General features: G+C 44.2%; 1 protein-coding gene across 15 annotated transcripts in view; it reads left to right on the top strand.

Moving 5' to 3' along the window:
• The window catches only part of LOC117360845 (protein AF-10-like), a 206,017-nt gene that overhangs the window by 50,794 nt on the left and 138,056 nt on the right, over positions 1 to 17,167 (top strand). For 13 of the 15 annotated variants that reach the window (XR_004539534.1, XM_033945352.1, XM_033945350.1 and 10 more), the window contains 3 exons: positions 640 to 734; positions 8,595 to 8,688; positions 14,916 to 15,023. Coding sequence is in view for 14 of the 15 variants with exons in the window: in XM_033945352.1 (XP_033801243.1) it covers positions 640 to 734; positions 8,595 to 8,688; positions 14,916 to 15,023 (297 nt within the window). In the remaining variant the exon portion in view is untranslated. The remainder of the gene's footprint in view (positions 1 to 639; positions 735 to 8,594; positions 8,689 to 14,915; positions 15,024 to 17,167) is intronic. The other 2 variants (XM_033945341.1, XM_033945359.1) reach the window with 2 other exon arrangements.

Raw genomic sequence — 17,167 nt, 5'->3', positions numbered from 1 at the left:
TAATGCTCTCTTCCCCCCCCCTGTACTCTACCTCCAACCCCATTAGTCTATTCCTTCCTTTATTAAGCTCTTGTAAACCGCAGAGAGGATGCGGTATATAAACTTAAGGTTTAGTTTAGTTTAGTCTTTTATACCGCCATAACCAAAAGTTATAGGGTTATATAAATAATATATATTTGAAATTCTATTTTACAAATATTTTTTTTTTCTTCAAATAGAGGGGGGGTGTTTTAAATGATTGGCTCCTGGTATCAAATATACTAGGTATGCCACAGTGGTCACCTGATCTACTGGCACTTGCGAGGGGGGACTGGATCAAGTGTCATTTGTGAAGACAAAAAAAAAGATGGTAACCCTATACTTTACAGCCTGGGGGGGGGGTTGGTTTTGGGGTTTTTTGGGGGGGAGGGATAGTTTACTCGCAATTCCTCCCTTTTCTGCATAATGGCAGAAAGGGGAGGAACTAGGAACCTCCTCTTGGTAACTAGAAGTCTGAGCTAAGGATTGGACTAAAATCCCCCTTCATTAACAGGCGGATTTCACCTTATTTAGCTAATGTCATTCTTTAAGGCCCACACCTTCAATTCATTCTTGTGCTTTTATGTTATATAAAAATTATTTTTGTTTTCATGTCATAAGGTTTGCTATATTTGTAATGAAGAGGGAAGAGTTGGGAGAGGTGCCTGCATGACCTGTAATGCTTCTAGATGTTCCAAAACGTTTCACGCCACTTGGTGAGATGTCTCATTTCCTTTCTAATTTACCTAGAGAAAGGGGCCAATGGGAAGGAGCAGTAGGAGTTGGGATACCTTGAAATGTTCTAGTGGGTTTTTTTGCAGTGTGATTGTAAAGTAACATAGTCCCTGTAAACATATAGAGCTCCAGATTCAAAAAACAGTTGAGCTTCGTAAGTTTATGCGTATGGAGTCTTATTCAAAGTGATTTAAGCAGGCAAAAGGTAACATGGAATCCTTTATATCTTTCGTGGTGGGGGAGAGTCCAAACTATTAAAATGATGATTTTGCCTGTGGTTTGTTATCAGATGGGTATGTTGCCGGTTTATTTTCATGGGTCCTTTTATAAAAAAATTAAATAGCATTCTTATAAAATTTATTTGCCTGGGCAAAACTCCTAGAGTTGCTTTGGCTTCTTTACAAAGGCCAATTTCAGAGGGGGGGGGGGGTAAATTTCCTCAATTTTTATAGGTATCATCAAACCTATATATTGCGCCAGGGTATCTATTGGTCCTCCCAGAGCTCATGGAGAAACTCCCAGATTGGATGTGGTTAGAATGGCAACTCATGTCTCCCTTTAACATGTGCTCAGTATCAAAATAGAGAGCTGCACGGGAACGGGGATGACGGGAATCCCGCGGGACCCGCGGGTTCCCCCTTTGGGTCACGGGGATCCCGTGGGGATGCCCCCTAGGGTCGCGGGGATCCCGTGGGGACGCCTCCGAGGGTCGCGGGGTTCCTGCGGGGTTGGATCGCAGCGGGGTTGGTCGAGCCGCGAGGGTAGTCTCCTTCTCCTTACCTGCCCTGTCGCAGCACACATCCGAACGGAAATCTTCCCGATGTCAGCGCTGACGTCGGAGGGAGGGCTTAAGCAAAGCCCTCCCTTCCTCCGACGTCAGCGCTGACATCAGGAAGACTTCCGGTCGGCTGTGTGCAGCAGGGCAGGTAGGAAGAAGGCAATGGCGTACGAAAGAGGGGGGAGGGGGCGGACCGCCCCGGAGAATGTGCGCAGCCGGTCAGATCCCCCGATCGACCGACAACAGGCCCGGCCGACAAATCTCCCTGCCCTGTAGCCGCGAATCTAAATTACCTCTTACAGCAGCTTCACTACTCCAGCTGCTGTAAGAAGGTAATTTAGATTCGCGGCTACAGGACAGGGAGATTTGTCCGACCGGGCCTGTTCTGTTGTCGGTCGGGTGCAAAAGCGCCACAAAGGTGGAGGCAGGGAGGGAGGAAAGGTGGAGTGGAGAAGAAAAGACGCTTAAGGGGGGAGAAGGCCGCTGAAAGTACTGGGGAAGACAAAGGGGTGGAAAAGAACGCTGAAAGGACATGGGGTAAACGGGAGAAAGGGGGGGGAAGGACCCTGAAAGCACTGGGGAAGACAAAGGGGTGGAGAATGCCACTGAAAGGACATGGGGAAGACAGAGGGGGGAGAAGGCCGCTGAAAGGACATGGGGAAGGCAGAGAGGGGAGAAGGATGCTGCCTGACAGGACATGGGAAAGATGGTGGGGGAGAAGGACACTGAAAGGAAATGGGGAAGAGGGAATGGGAAGAAGACGCTGGCAGGGAAGAAGACAGAGGTGCCAGACTATGGGGGGGTGCGGAGGGAAAAAGATGGGTGCCAGACCAATTTGGGAGGGGGGAGAAAGGGAGAGGCACAGTAACAGAGCAAATGGAAGACACAGAGAGAAGAGAGGCAGTGGATGGAAGGAATTGAATGAGAACATGAAGAAAGCAGAAACCAGGCAATAAAGGTAGGAAAAAAATTATTATTATTTTTTTTTTTTGCTTAAGGATAAAGTAGTATATTAGTTGTGTTGATAAAAATTTATAAACATTAGAGGCTCTGGTAGAAACCCGTTTACAAAGTATGTATTCTTCCCAATTAATATTTCCAAATTAATAAAGTCTTTTTGCTTATTTTTAAATGGGTTTCTACCAGAGCCTTTAATTCAGTAGCATAATTAAATGAAATAACTATTTCTGTAGTTTATAGGGACAGGCGGGGACGAAGGGGATTCCTCGCAGGGACGGGTGGGGACGGAGGGGATTCCTCGCGGGGACGGGTGGGGACGGAGGGATTCCTCGCGGGGACGGGTGGGGACGGGTGGGAGTCCTCACGGGGACGGGTGGGGACGGGTGGGATTTCTGTCCCCGCGCAACTCTCTATATCAAAATGCCTAGGTATAGTAAAGATAATAGAATATTAGCTGATACATGGAAAACATTGTGTTATGTAAGTAAGTTAACAACTATTCCAATTTATAAATCTACAAATCAATCTCTATGGCTAAACTCCAAGATTCAAATAGGTGGAGAAAAGGTCGCCTGGAAGCATTGGATGAAAGCAGGAATACGTTTATTGGATGATGTTATCTCTAATGGTAAACTGCTTGAGTTTTCACAGTTGCAACATAAATAAGGCATTAATAAATCAGAAAGTTTTAGATGGTTGCAATTGAAGCAGGCCATTCAGGCGGGGTTCCCTGAATGGAAAAACCTTAATTATCAATATAGTATGGAGTTCCTATGCTTTCAGGCGGACTTCCTGGGTTACCAGGCAGCCCAATGGTATAAATTGTTAACTGGACTGATTAAAAAAAAAACCCCAAACACTGGTTTGAGAGACATCTGGAGCATAGAGATCAAACATCAAATTTCTGTGTCTAAATGACACAAATTTGTACTTGGAGGATGAGATGTACAGCATCTATCAGACAAACATGTTTTTTTTCTGTTACATAGAGCTTTATGGACTCCTGTTCGGTTACAAAGATTGGTTAGCTCTAAGTCTAATAAATGTTGGCACTGTCATCTTGAAGCAGGGACTTTAGATCATTTGTTATTCTATTTTCCATATGTTATAGCTTTTTGGAAATCAATTTGGGACCAAATTAATTGTTTATTAGATAATCCAGTGGCATTATCATATGATACTGTGCTGTTTGGTATGTTCAAATAATAACAAATTATTACTTATTATGACAGGGGTTGCCATTCAATAAATTACTTATAATTGGAAGAACTGGAGCAGATTAAATTATAATTTCTGGTGGAATTCTCTGTTATATATTTATATTTATATATATATATATATAAACAGGGGTTGCCATTCAATAAATTACTTATAATTGGAAGAACTGGAGCAGATTAAATTATAATTTCTGGTGGAATTCTGTTATATATTTATATTTATATATAAATATATAACAGAGAATTCCACCAGAAATTATAATTTAATCTGCTCCAGTTCTTCCAATTATAAGTAATTTATTGAATGGCAACCCCTGTCATAATAAGTAATAATTTGTTATTATTTGAACATACCAAACAGCACAGTATCATATGATAATGCCACTGGATTATCTAATAAACAATTAATTTGGTCCCAAATTGATTTCCAAAAAGCTATAACATATGGAAAATAGAATAACAAATGATCTAAAGTCCCTGCTTCAAGATGACAGTGCCAACATTTATTAGACTTAGAGCTAACCAATCTTTGTAACCGAACAGGGGTCCATATATATATATTAACAAAGAGATATATAAATAAATAAAATGGAAAGATTTATTGAGATACAGAAAGGTTGTCTTAAGAAATTTCAAGATGTGTGGGAGCCATTAACAAAATATTGTACTGATTAGAGGATATTTTTTCCCTTGAATTTACAAGTTCAATTGTGAGGAGGGAGGGAGAATAATTTATTATTACAAATCATACAAGGTATTTGATTATATGATGAAGGGTGGGAGATAAGAGCACATTATTTATACCATTGATGATTATTAAGTGATATTTATTGTTAATTTGTTTGAATATATTGTTGCACTTATTGTAAGTTTTGAAAATGAATAAAGATTAAAAAAAAAAATTAAAAATAGTGAGTAGTGTGGAATAGGTAGATGTGAATTGGTTGTTTACTCTTTTCAACAATACTAGGGGGCATGGAAAGAAGCTATCAAGTAGTAAATTTAAAACTAAAACAAACTGAAGAAAATATTTCTTCATGCAATGTGTACCGTATTTTCACTCGTATACCGCGCACCCATGTAAAACGCGCACACGGGTATAGCGTGCGGGAAACTGTAATTTATGTAAAGAAATTTTTATATACACGCACACCCGTATACCGCGCATGCCGCCCCGACTCTCCTCTCCCCCTTGAAGTCCTGTCCCCACCCTGAAAGCCTGATGCCCCCCCCCGATGTCCGATTCACCCCCACCCCGAAGGACCGCTCGCACCCCCACAGCCTCCCCCCCCATCATGGAGAAGCTGCCTACCGTTGTCCTGCTGCTTCCTCTGCTGGCGGTCCCGCCCCTTCTCTGAGCCCTGCGTCTGCGCTGCTTCCTCTTCCGGCGGTCCCGCCCTTTCTCTGACAAAATTTTTTTCAGATATATTAGTGAAAGGAGGAAGATGAAAAATAGAATTGCTAAACTAAAAGATGCTGGGAAGCGATATGTAAAGAATGATGAGGAAAAAGCAAATGTGCTAAACAAATACTTCTGTTCTGTGTTCACAGAAGAAAATCCTGGAGAAGGACCGAGATTGTCTGGCAAAGTTACACGAGAAAATAGAGTAGATTCTGTGCCGTTCACAGAGGAGAGTGTTTGTCCACCTTCAGTTTTTCAAGTTGCTCATAAAGCAATGAGACCAGACAGGATCCATCCCAGGATACTAAGGGAGCTCGGAGAGGTTCTGGCGAGTCCTATTAAAGACTTGTTCAACAAATCTCTGGAGACGGGAGTGGTTCCTGGGGATTGGAAGAGAGCGGATGTGGTCCCTATTCACAAAAGTGGTCATAGGGATGAAGCAGGAAACTACAAGCCGGTGAGCCTCACTTCAGTTGTTGGAAGTGTTGCTGAAAGAAAGAATAGTGTAGTGTACTTCCTTGAATCTAATGGGTTACAGAATCTGAGGCAACATGGCTTTACGAAAGGTAAATCGTGCCAAACAAACCTGATTGAATTTTTTGATTGGATGACCATAGAGCTGGATCGAGGACATATGATAGATGTAATTTACTTAGATTTCAGCAAAGCCTTTGATACGGTTCCTCATAGGAGGCTGTTGAACAGACTTGAAGGGCTGAAGTTAGAACCCAAAGTGGTGAACTGGGTTAAACTGGCTGTCGGAAAGACGCTAGAGGGTGGTGGTTAATGGAAGTCGCTCTGAGGAAGAAAAGGTGAGTAGTGGAGTCCGTCAAGGTTCGGTGCTGGGGGCCGATCCTGTTCAATATGTTTGAGTGACATTGCTGAAGGGTTAGAAGGAAAAGTATGCCTTTTTGCAGATGATACCAAGATTTGTAACAGAGTAGACACCGAAGAGGAAGTGGAAAATATGAAAAAGGATCTGCAAAAGTTAGAGGAATGGTCTAATCAAGCCTAGCAACAAAAATTCAATGCAAAAAAAATGCAGAGTAATGCATTTGGGGATTAATAATCGGAAGGAACCATATATGCTGGGAGGTGATAAGCTGATATGCACGGATGGGGAGAGGGATCTTGGGGGTGATAGTGTCCGAAGATCTAAAGATGAAAAAACAGTGTGATAAGACGGTGGCTGCTTCCAGAAGGATGCTGGGCTGTATAAGTGAGGCGTAGCCAGTAGAAGGAAGAAGGTGTTTGATGCCCCTGTACAGGTCATTGGTAAGGCCCCACTTGGAGTATTGTGTTCAGTTTTGGAGACTGTATCTGGCGAAGGACGTAAGAAGACTTGAAGCGGTCCAGAGGAGGGCGATGAAAATGATAGGAGGCTTGCTCCAGAGGACGTATGAGGAGAGACTGGAAGCCCTGAATATGTATACCCTAGAGGAAAGGAGGGAAAGGGGAGATGTGATTCAGATGTTCAAATACTTGAAGGGTATTAACGTAGAACAAAATCTTTTCCAGAGAAAGGAAAATGGTAAAACCAGAGGACATAATTTGAGGTTGAGGGGTGGTAGATTCAAGAGCAATGTTAGGAAATTCTACTTTACGGAGAGGGTGGTGGATGCTAGGAATGCGCTCCCGAGAGAGGTGATGGAGAGGAAAACGGTGACTGAGTTCAAAGAAGCATGGAATGAACACAAAAGATCTAGAATCAGAAAATAATATTAAATATTGAACTAAGGCCGGTACTGGGCAGACTTGCACAGTCTGTATATGGCTGTTTGGGGGAAGATGGGCTGGAGAGGGTTTCAATGGCTGGGAGGGTTTAGATGGGCTGGAGTAGGTTTTAACGGAGATTTTGGCAGTTGGAACCCAAGCACAGTACTGGGTAGAGCTTTGGATCCTTGCCCAGAAATAGCAAAGAGAAAATTTTAAAAAATTTAAATTGAATCAGTTTGGGCAGACTGGATGGACCTTTCGGGTCTTTATCTGCCGTCATCTACTATGTTATGTTACTATGGTACCAAGCTGCTCTTTACCCCATGCCTATGAGCAGTGTCATTCCAGGGATGGGGCTAGCACAATCCAAGGGCAGATCTCTGCTGATCCAACTCCTAGAGAGGTCCACTCAAGATGACTCATGGGCTTTACAACAATGACCAGATTTGTAACAGGCAAGCAGAGACTGTCCACCACACTCTCTCTCTCCCTCTGGTGCTGCGCATTGAATAACTAGGGTTCATTTTGCCAATGGTAGTCAGCCTTTAAAAACAACAAAATCCTGACTGCCACAGGATGAATATTAATTGGTATAAATTTAAGCCTGCCATTAATTTGCCTAGACAGACATATGAATTGCAGGCCTGATTTCACATACTGAAAAATCATAAAATCTGAACTTTTTCCTCACCCTAAATCTACCTCTTATCGCTCACTTTTATGCTTCTAAATTTGAAAGCTTAATGAAATTTTAAGTATGATGTAAGTCCTTGGAACTAGTACATTAAAAGAGGCCAGTTTTATGAGCACAACTCCAGAGTTAAAGCATAAATCCTTTTTGAATTTTGGACCTGTAGAAGTAAAAATGAGGAAAGGTGTTGCTGATATCACCTTTTTGTATAGGCTTATATAAAACAGCATTTCCTAAACCTGTCATTGACAACTCTTAGCCAGTCGAGATTGCAAGATATCTGCATTGAACATGTGAGATTTACACAGACTGCATGCATTACCTGCCAGTGTCTCTCATGCATATTCATTGTAGATATCCCAGAAAATCTGACTGGGGTGGGGGGGAGGTGAGGAGGTGGAGGAGGAACCCCCAGGACAATCACAGATCTAATAAATTTCTGAATAGCTTTAAAGCTTTGTACTCCCTTGGTAAGGTGAGAGCAAAATGAGAGAGGCATGATAGCTGCAAGTCATTGTTTTGGCTACCTTTTCTAAAGAGCCCTCAAGAGTTGCTTGGATGAAAACAATCATGTTGGGTCTCAAAGTTGTACAGGGATTTAGTTTTGAGAATGGGGGAGAAAATGAACCTGGATTGAATATTTGAGAGCACTCTTTACTGCAGTGGTGTCAAAGTCCCTCCTCAAGGGCCGCAATCCAGTTGGGTTTTCAGGATTTCCCCAATAAATATGCATGAGATCTATTAGCATACAATGAAAGCAGTGCATGCAAATAGATCTCATGCATATTCATTAGGGAAATCCTGAAAATCCGACTGGATTGCGGCCCTCGAGGAGGGACTTTGACATCCCTGCTCTATTGTTATGTTTTAGATTTCTTAGGAATTGTGAGAAAGCAAATGGGAAGGAGAATTTCTGGTTAGTAGAAAAAACTTGGACTAATTTTATGAAGAGCCTTGAATTTGTTTGAGTCACTTCAGAATGCCTTCCCTGTCGAAGTCACTTCTAACTGGGGATAAAGGAATAAGTTGTGATGGAAGGACTTCTGTTATATTGATACCCCTATATTTTTCTCACAGTGCCCAGGTGGCAGGTCTTCTGTGCGAGGTGGTGGGCAGTGGGAAGCAGGAACTCCAGTACCATGGCTACTGCATGAACCACTTCAAGAAGCGGGTGAGGAATGTAAAAATACAGGAGCACTGAAATGCTAAGGGGGGGGGGGGACTGTATATAATTGTGCAAAAAATATAGATCCCTCTGTGAATTGGTGTTAAGTTGCTACTCTGAGTATTTATGGGGCCTGAGCCCTGTATGGAATAGCCTCAGCACTGGCTGGGCAGTACCTAGAAGTCTGGAGCTGCATTTGAGTAAACAGGTGCCTGGATCTGGAACTTGCAAGAGCTAGAGTACAAACTGGAGCTTGCAGTGAATAGGAACCAGAAGCAAACTGGGACTGCAGGGTTCTACTGGAGTCAGAAGTAGGTAACTGATCAGCCTAGAGCTGAGAAACCTGGTGATATGGTCTTTGTGCACAAGAGACTCTCTAATGGTATTCTTAACTTATGTGAATGTGATGCTAATTACATTTTCTAATGCAATAGGTGTGTGTTGTACAATTCCACTTTATTCTGGAACCAGTGGGTTACTCCTGTCTACCCACCAGGATCTGTAGGAAGCCTCAAAACTTCAGAGGCTTTAACCCCTCCCCTCATACCTCATCACTGAGCATGCTCCTCATCTCACCAGTCTTCCTTCCTACAGGCCAGGCTATAGGAGCTTATCTTTCTACTCGTGTTTAATTTTGTGGAATTTTAGTATTTTTGTTTGCAATTTTTTTTTGTCCTCATGCTGTGGAGGTTCCCTGCGGGGACATTCGTGACTGCAAGAGATCGCAGACCTTTGGAAAAAGTATGCTTCTGGGAGATTCCCTGCTAGGCAGTAAGCCCCCTGGACAGCCTGCACTTCATATCGAGACTCGGGGACCTTTCCATTGGGAGTTTGCTCACCCCGGGTTCATCCGCTAGTGGGTAGAGCACAGACTGAATGGTTCTATGGAGGCATGACCAGGATCGGAGCCAGACTGCGTACCTCCGCCTCTGCATGGCGTGTCCAAGAATGGTGGAGGTCTCTGGTTGTGCAGATCAAGCCGGTGGGGCAGTCAGAAGAGGTGAAATCCAGATTTCCAGTTCTTTGAAACAGAGTATCTCCCTTTTAAGCAGTTTTTTTGCTCTATCTGCAGTGTTTCCATTCAGCACATTTCACAAAGAGTACAGGCTGCAGTGTTCCTGCCAGCACATGTTTCTGCGAGTTCAAGCTAACAGCTTGAATTGGAGATTTTTTTTTTTTGGGGGGTGTCTTTAAAATGGGTCTTTAGGTTGTTTCCCTGCATGCCCCTCCCTTAAAATCTCTGTTTTTGAAGGTTCTCTGTGGTTTTCCTGGTCTATTTTTAATCAAATCAGGCCCTCGGGGTCCATCTTAGATTTTTCCAGATTTGATTTTAACATTATTTTTTATACTTGCCAGTTTTATTTTTGAAAGAAAACCACAAAATAACCTCCCCAGGGCAGGATGTCATGTTTTCATACCTCATATGCAGTAGATGGCTGTCAGATGCACAGCCGTGTTCCATGTGTGCTGTGGTCTGGAAGGGGGGGTAAAGTTTGCCCGGATGTGGTGCCTTCGACCTCTAAGGAGGATCTTCAAGCGCTTTCTACTCTGATTCCCATGAAAATGGCATCGGGGGGTGGGGGTGGGGGCCCTGGGGAGTGTGCTGGTGATATTTTGGCAAAACACAAGCGCGCCGCTGGCAATAAACCTTACAAATCTTCCAAAAAGTCGGAAGTCTGGGGTGCAGAGTTTGGCTCCCATCGCAGAGGATGGTTTCCCCCCAGAATTTGTGATTATGCTTTTTAAGGCATACTTAGTCAAAAAGTCTCTGCCTGTTTCCTTTCCACTGGCATCTGTGCTGGTCACAGGGACCCTTGCTAAGGTGGACCAGGATCTTTTTGCTTGCCTTCCTTCAGGGATGCTAGTTTCAAAGCTGACTGTGCATGCAGTTGCGCCAGACACTCTTTCCATACCACTGCTTTTGCAGGAAGGCATTGAGGCGGATGCTGATGTGGCTAACTTGATAGAACGCAAGGATCCAGACTTCCTGTGGAGCCTCTGATTTTAAGGATAGATCCCGCTGTTTGCAGATTTTTTTTTTTCTCTGCAGGAATTGCAGCTGCAGGCTGAGCAGCCTTGTCACTGAAGAATATTCCCTCATGAGTGACCAAAGGCAACGATCTACTTCTCTTCCTGTTCATCCTGACCTCGTTTGGATTCTTATGGATCTCTGGGAGGCTCCTGAGGGTTCCTTGAAATGGGCTCTTGTCATGGCATGGCTCTCTCCCATGGTGATTGCCTTTAACAGCGCTTTACTTCCCTGAAGGTGGATTCTTCAGTGGCACAGGTCAGCAAGCGCACTTCCCTCCCCAGTGATGGAGTAGTCCTGAAAGATGTTCAGGACTGACGTGTGGATTTTGTCCTTAAGCGTCTGTCTGATTCAGACATTGCTGGTGTTAAGGCAGCATTGGCCTTCTATTTTGTGGCTCAGGTGTGCCATTCCAAGCTGCGCCATTTATCCTGGCACTGTGGTGCTTTGTGAATGGTGCTTCAAGAATAGGATTTCTCCAGAGTGGTTTATATGGCTGATGTCTTGTACAACATCTTGACAGTTTTTGCCAAACCTGATGCCCATTCTGTTTTGACTCACAGACTGCTTTGGATCCAGCAGTGGTCTGGTGATTCATCTTCTAAAGAGACCTTGAGCCGGTTGCCCTTTAAAGGATAGCTTCTTTTTAACCGGGGTCTGGATGACCTTATGACCAGAGTGTAGGATTGCAAGCCCAAAGTGTTGCCTGAGTATAATTCCCACCCTTCAAGGAGTTCTGGGCACTCTACTTTTTCTCCCTTTAGGTGATTTTGTCAGTTCTTGGGCTCTTCCACAAGAGAACGGTCCTCCTCGTCTGCCAGACTGCACTTTGGCAGGTCTTGCCGTCAGCAGTCTATGGCAAGTCAGACAGAGGCTTTCAAAAAGATAGTTCTGACGTTAGGCTTCTATCTCCTTCTCCGCGTATTGGGGGATGATTGTCGACTTTTTTGGTGGAATGGCAAGTCATGATCTCTGACCACTGGGTCCTAGAGATTCTCAGGAGTTTCTTTCCTCTGACTGAGTTTTTTTTCTGGATTCCCCATTTGGGTGCAGGCCAAAGTCTGCAGATTCCTGAATATTGCGGCCGTAGCAACCATTTCAGAATGAGAATCCATTTCAGACTCTGGGAGATACTCTACATATTTCATCTTTCCACAGGAAGGATCCGGTGATTGGCAACCGATCCTGGTCCTCAAGGTATGCGGTGTGGTGCTGAAAGTGCCTCACTTCTGCATGGAGATTGTGTTCTCAGTGTTGCTTCAGTGGCGCCAGGGAAGTTCCTGGCCTCCCTGTGGCTCAGGTGTGCCATTCCAAGCTGCGCCATTTATTCTGGCACTGTGGTGCTTGTGAATGGTGCTTCACGAATAGGATTTCTCCAGAGTGGTTTATATGGCTGATGTCTTGTACAACATCTTGACAGTTTTTGCCAAACCTGATGCCCATTCTGTTTTGGCCTCCCTGCTAGGAACTCCCTGGCGCCACTGAAGCAACACTGAGAACACAATCTCTATGCAGAAGTGAGGCACTGTCAGCACCACATCGCATACTTTGAGGACCAGGATCGGTCGCCAATCACCGGATCCTTCCTGTGAAAAGATATGAAGTATGTAGAGTATCTCCCAGAGTAGCCCCATATTTCCACTGGAAAGTTGTGGTTTCATACCTTGGGGCAACATTTATAGTTTGCGACAATGTTTGAATTGGCAACGGCACCCAGGACCTTCACCACAGTGATGGTGGTGGTGGACCATTTTTGCACCCTGGTTCTCCCGTATCTGGATGACTGGTTGACCAGAGCTCCCTCGCTGTTCGAGGGGCGTCGGAGCTGTCCATCAAGTGGCACAATTAATCACCCAGTCCAGGTGCTGAAATAACTTCAGGATGTGTTGCCTCTAGACAGCCCAGGATTTGGAGTACTTAGGGGTTCAAGTTCACATGGGCCAGAACAGTGTTTCTGCAGGTGTTCTGTCAAGAGAAATTGTGACTGGTTCTCTTCTAACCACTCGCATTACAACGGCATGGCAGTACATGGTAACAGTTGATGTGGTCCCTTGGGCCAGAGCTGACTGCATCAGCTGAAGGATGCTCTTCTTTCGCGCTGGAATATATAGCGGAACCTGTTCTGTGCACCACTACCCTGGCATGAAACTATCTGTGGCATGAAACAGTCATGTATAGGGGTTGCGACCTCTATTGCTTTCCAGGGGCCTTCCCCTCTGAATCTCAGATTGAGTGATTCTTTCTATGGTTGTGAATCTTAAAGGCTGGGGAGTGGTGTGTATGACGTCCTTGTTCAGAGCCAGTAGGTGCCCTCAGTGCGCAAGTGGTCGATCAAGCACCTGGAACTTCGGGCGTTTTGGCTGACTCTTCTCCACTTTGAGGATCGTCTCAGTCATTGAGCTGTTGGTATATTCTTGAACAGTGCTATGGCGGTGGCTTGAGTCCATCGACAGGAAGGCACGAGGAGTCCCTTTCAGAGTGTGGGGGCTCGGCTGCTCTTCTAGTGGGCAGAGTTGCTTTGTGGCGCTGCCTGCGGCACGTGTGGCAGGAGTGCACGCTATACCCAGGAGAGTGGTCACTCAAAGGGCATTCGATTGCACAGTCTCTCAGTGGGGGTGCCCTACGTTCATCCTTATGGCGACTGCAGTCAACAAGAAAGCTGCTCAGTTCTTAAGTTGTCGTTGCGAGGAAGGCTTCGAAGCCCTAGTTGTTCTGGTTCAGCCCTGGCCACAGGAAGGCCTCCACTATATCTTTCCTCCGTGGCCCTTGAAAGTGTCTATTGGGGTGGATATCGGCCCACGAGGATCCTGTGGTTCTGGTGGCTCCCGATTGGCCAAGGCAGACGTGGTATGCCGACTTGGTTCTGTTCTAGCAGGATCAGGGACTCTGGCTACCTTGTCATTCCTACCTTCTGACATACGGTCAGATTACGATGGAGGATCCGAACCACTTTGGTCTTGCGGCATGGCTCCTAGCATGCGGCCTTCAGTAGCCTGGGCTATCCCTTGGCCATAATTGCCATGTTGCTTCACAACAAAAGGAAATTTGCAGTGGCAGCCTATGTAAAGGCTTGGAAGTGTTACCCGGTTTGGTGCGCCCTGAGAGGGTGGACCAGTTTCTCCCCTCCACTTTTCATGATAGTTTGTATAAGGGCCTAGCAGTAGCTTCGATCCAGGTGTAAATTGTCGGTTTTTCATATGTGGCCCTTTGAAGGGCTCTTTGGCAGCTCATCTGGATGTAGCCTGTTTTTGAAGGGGCGATAACCAATTCCTAATCCACAACTGATTGGTAGATAGACAGCGGTAGGGCGCCTAAAATCAGGATGCCGTTTATAGAATTTGCCCCTTAGAGCCCTTTTTACAATTCTTGCGCAGTAAATGCAGTTCAGCCCATTCAAATCCTATGGGCCACGTTACACTTGCTGTGCCAGTACTCACTCCTACGGCTTTGTAAAAGGGGGCCCTTAGTCTTAGGCCATTTTTTTGTTGTTGTTGTGTTTTCCCCACTTTTTTTCCTTTTATCCCTTTGTTTGGTTATCACCATCTGACACTCCAGGATTCATAACATCTTGTGGGATTTCATTGTTCTTCCATTTAGAATTTTTGTGTATGCGCCTGTTGACATTTTTTATTCTTACAACTTCTGGCTATGTAAATCTGGCTATTTATTTATTTCATATTTTTGCATTTTTAGGCTATGTACTTAATATTTGTTTTTATGCTACCTGTTGGTGTCTTCTGCATTTTAACATACTATTTGTGTGATAATTAATCCATTTTACTTTGGATTTATGTATTGTTGACACATTTTATTGTTTTTTTTTAATTATTATTTATATATACTGTTATGCTACAGTTTCTAAACTCATTTTGTATATGTATCTTATTCATTACTCTTTATGCTGATTTTTATTTAGTTTGGATTTCTGAGGCAGGCCTGTTTGGCCGAAACACAATTCATATCAAGTCGTTCAGTTGCTATTTTGGTGGAGTAAGAGACATTTTGTTGTCCCCACTGTGGAGCAATAAACTTCATTCATCCTGAAACCCATCAGTGCCTGATGGTTTCCATCTGCTCCACTGTTGTTGTCTTGGTTACCAACTTTTCATTCATTTGACTTCTATGGATATGTGCTATACTGCAAATATCTTCCCAGCAACAACCATCCAACCTCTGGCTTCAACAACTTACATTTTTTTCTTAGGATCTTTCAACTGATGATGTGAAAAGAAATACAAGCGCTGCCTTTAATAGAGACAATAACACAAAGAAAGCTGTTGACCGACAACGGAGGAGTAGAGACAAGTGTCGGGTAAGAAAGAAAACGTCAAATATCTAGAAAGTGAGAAACAGTTTGCACAGATTGTCCTGTTACAAGAGGAGACACAACAGATAGTGTGAAAATAAGTCCAAATCTACTGAAGGTACATGATACTGTTGACACAATAAAATTTATAAAGAAATATTTACAGCATTTTTATCCTGGCAGAGGAGGCACAAGGGCCACTCTTGGTGATGACTCTCTACAGCATACTAGGTTCCTTACCTAGAATGTCTTCCTTTTTAAACGTATTTTCTTTTTCTACTATAGCTGCAGTAATATGTGGAGGCTATTGCTGGCCCTGAGCTCTATATTATCTTCATTGTTAACAGATTGTCCACCTCCCCCTCTCCTATCCTCTCTTAGCACAGCTTGTCACTTATCCTTTCTCCAGTCTATCCCCTAACACTCTTCGGCTTCTATTTCTTATCCTTTTTCTTTCTCTCTCTCCCATGACTTGATGGGGCTTGCTGTGTGGTTCAGTTGAGTAAGTCTGACCAGACTGATGCCAATTTTGAAAGCTTGGCTGACATCCTGTTGAGAACAATGTGAGGCCTCATCTATTCAGTCGAGCCATTTAGGCCTAGCTGTAGTGATCAGGAAGTAGGTGATAACTAGTCAGACATTGAATCAGAGTATTTTGAATGTGACCTGAGGATTTGTGTGTGGAAATGGCCATTTGATAGATTCCTAAGACTTTCCTAGCTCCATTTCTTTTTGACAGTAGTGCTTAGAACAGTAGGCTGAAATGAGAGAAGTCAGGATTGCAGTCCTGTTTTTCCCAGTCATGTCACCTTTCATTGCTTCGGATGCAATTTAAAGGTCTATTTTAAGCTTTTGCACCTAATGTGTATTAAGTACAAAATCTCTACATTTAACAGCTGGGGATATTGCATGCATTTTGGAGAAATCAGTTATACTGTTAACTTGGGACAGACATTCTGATGCTGCCATTAATGCAGAAAGAAGTTAGCTATACCTAAGGTGACCATACGTCCTGTTTTGAATGGGATCGTCCCTTTTTCAGATCCCCTGTTCCGTTATTCCCACTCACAGCTTCGGGTCACCAAAATGTCCCGTTTTCAGAGATCGACTGAATACTAACAAACCTGAAAAATGGGAGATGAAATAAAGCTCAAACAAAAAAGTCTCCCAAGCCCCAAGAAGGAAACTGAGATGAGAGGGAGAGACCACCTGTAAAAAGGGGAAGGTTAATACCACTCGAACTAAGATCAATAATGAAGTGAATTTTTAGAGAGCCCTCAGTCACACAGCCTTCCTCCGGGAACCCCCAGAAATAACGGCTGCCATTGGCTTACACCCAACAGGGTGTCAACTGTGAAACATCCCCGGGCTCTCTGTGAGTTTAGTGATAAATAACACAAAAGTGCTAAAGAGTGCAAACAAAATCAAAACACACTCTCTACAAGTGGTCTCTACCCCTGATCCAGGGGGGCCGAACAAGAAAGTTCAAGTGTCCAATTTCAACAATATAAAGCCAATGGAAGATACTTAGCTTCTCTAGAAAATGCAGCCAGCGAATAACTAAGCATCCTACGGGACTCCGTTTCGGGGGTGAACACCCCTTCCTCAGGAACGGCTGAGCTGAGCAGTAGCCCCAAAATCATCAGGCTACAGCAGTTTGGCAATAGTAGAAAATGGCCATTGGGAAGAGAGGGAGGGCAGACACTGGATGGAAAGGGCAGAAAGGGTAGCGAATGGAAGGGGTGAGACAGAGGGTGAACAGTAAATGGATGGGGTAGAGAGAGGGAGACAGACACTTAAGGAAAGTGTGGGGGAGAGGAGGGACAGCCACTGAATGGAAGTGAGAGGGAGAGGGGGAGCAGACGCTGGAAGGAAGTGGGGAAGAGAAAGGGAAAAAAGGGCACATACTGGATTGAAGGAAGAGGATAGTTAAGATACTGGAAGGAGTGAGGAAAAGAGGTCGCAAGCTATAGGTAGACACAGTGAAAGAGGGAAATTGAGGACGAATAGTAAAAAAGAATTTAGACAAAGGCAGAAAATAAATTGAGAAGGAAGAACAGGAGGAAGAGAGCGGAGAAAGAGATGCCAGAGCAGGGGGGAAGGCGAGGAGACAGATACTAGACCTGGGAGGAGGAAAAGAGGAAGGAGAC

The sequence above is a fragment of the Geotrypetes seraphini genome, chromosome 5 (assembly GCF_902459505.1).
Source record: "Geotrypetes seraphini chromosome 5, aGeoSer1.1, whole genome shotgun sequence".
In the NCBI taxonomy this organism is placed as follows: domain Eukaryota; kingdom Metazoa; phylum Chordata; class Amphibia; order Gymnophiona; family Dermophiidae; genus Geotrypetes; species Geotrypetes seraphini.
The sequence above is the reverse complement of the archived record's forward strand: the minus strand, read 5'-3'. Positions and strand labels throughout refer to the sequence as shown.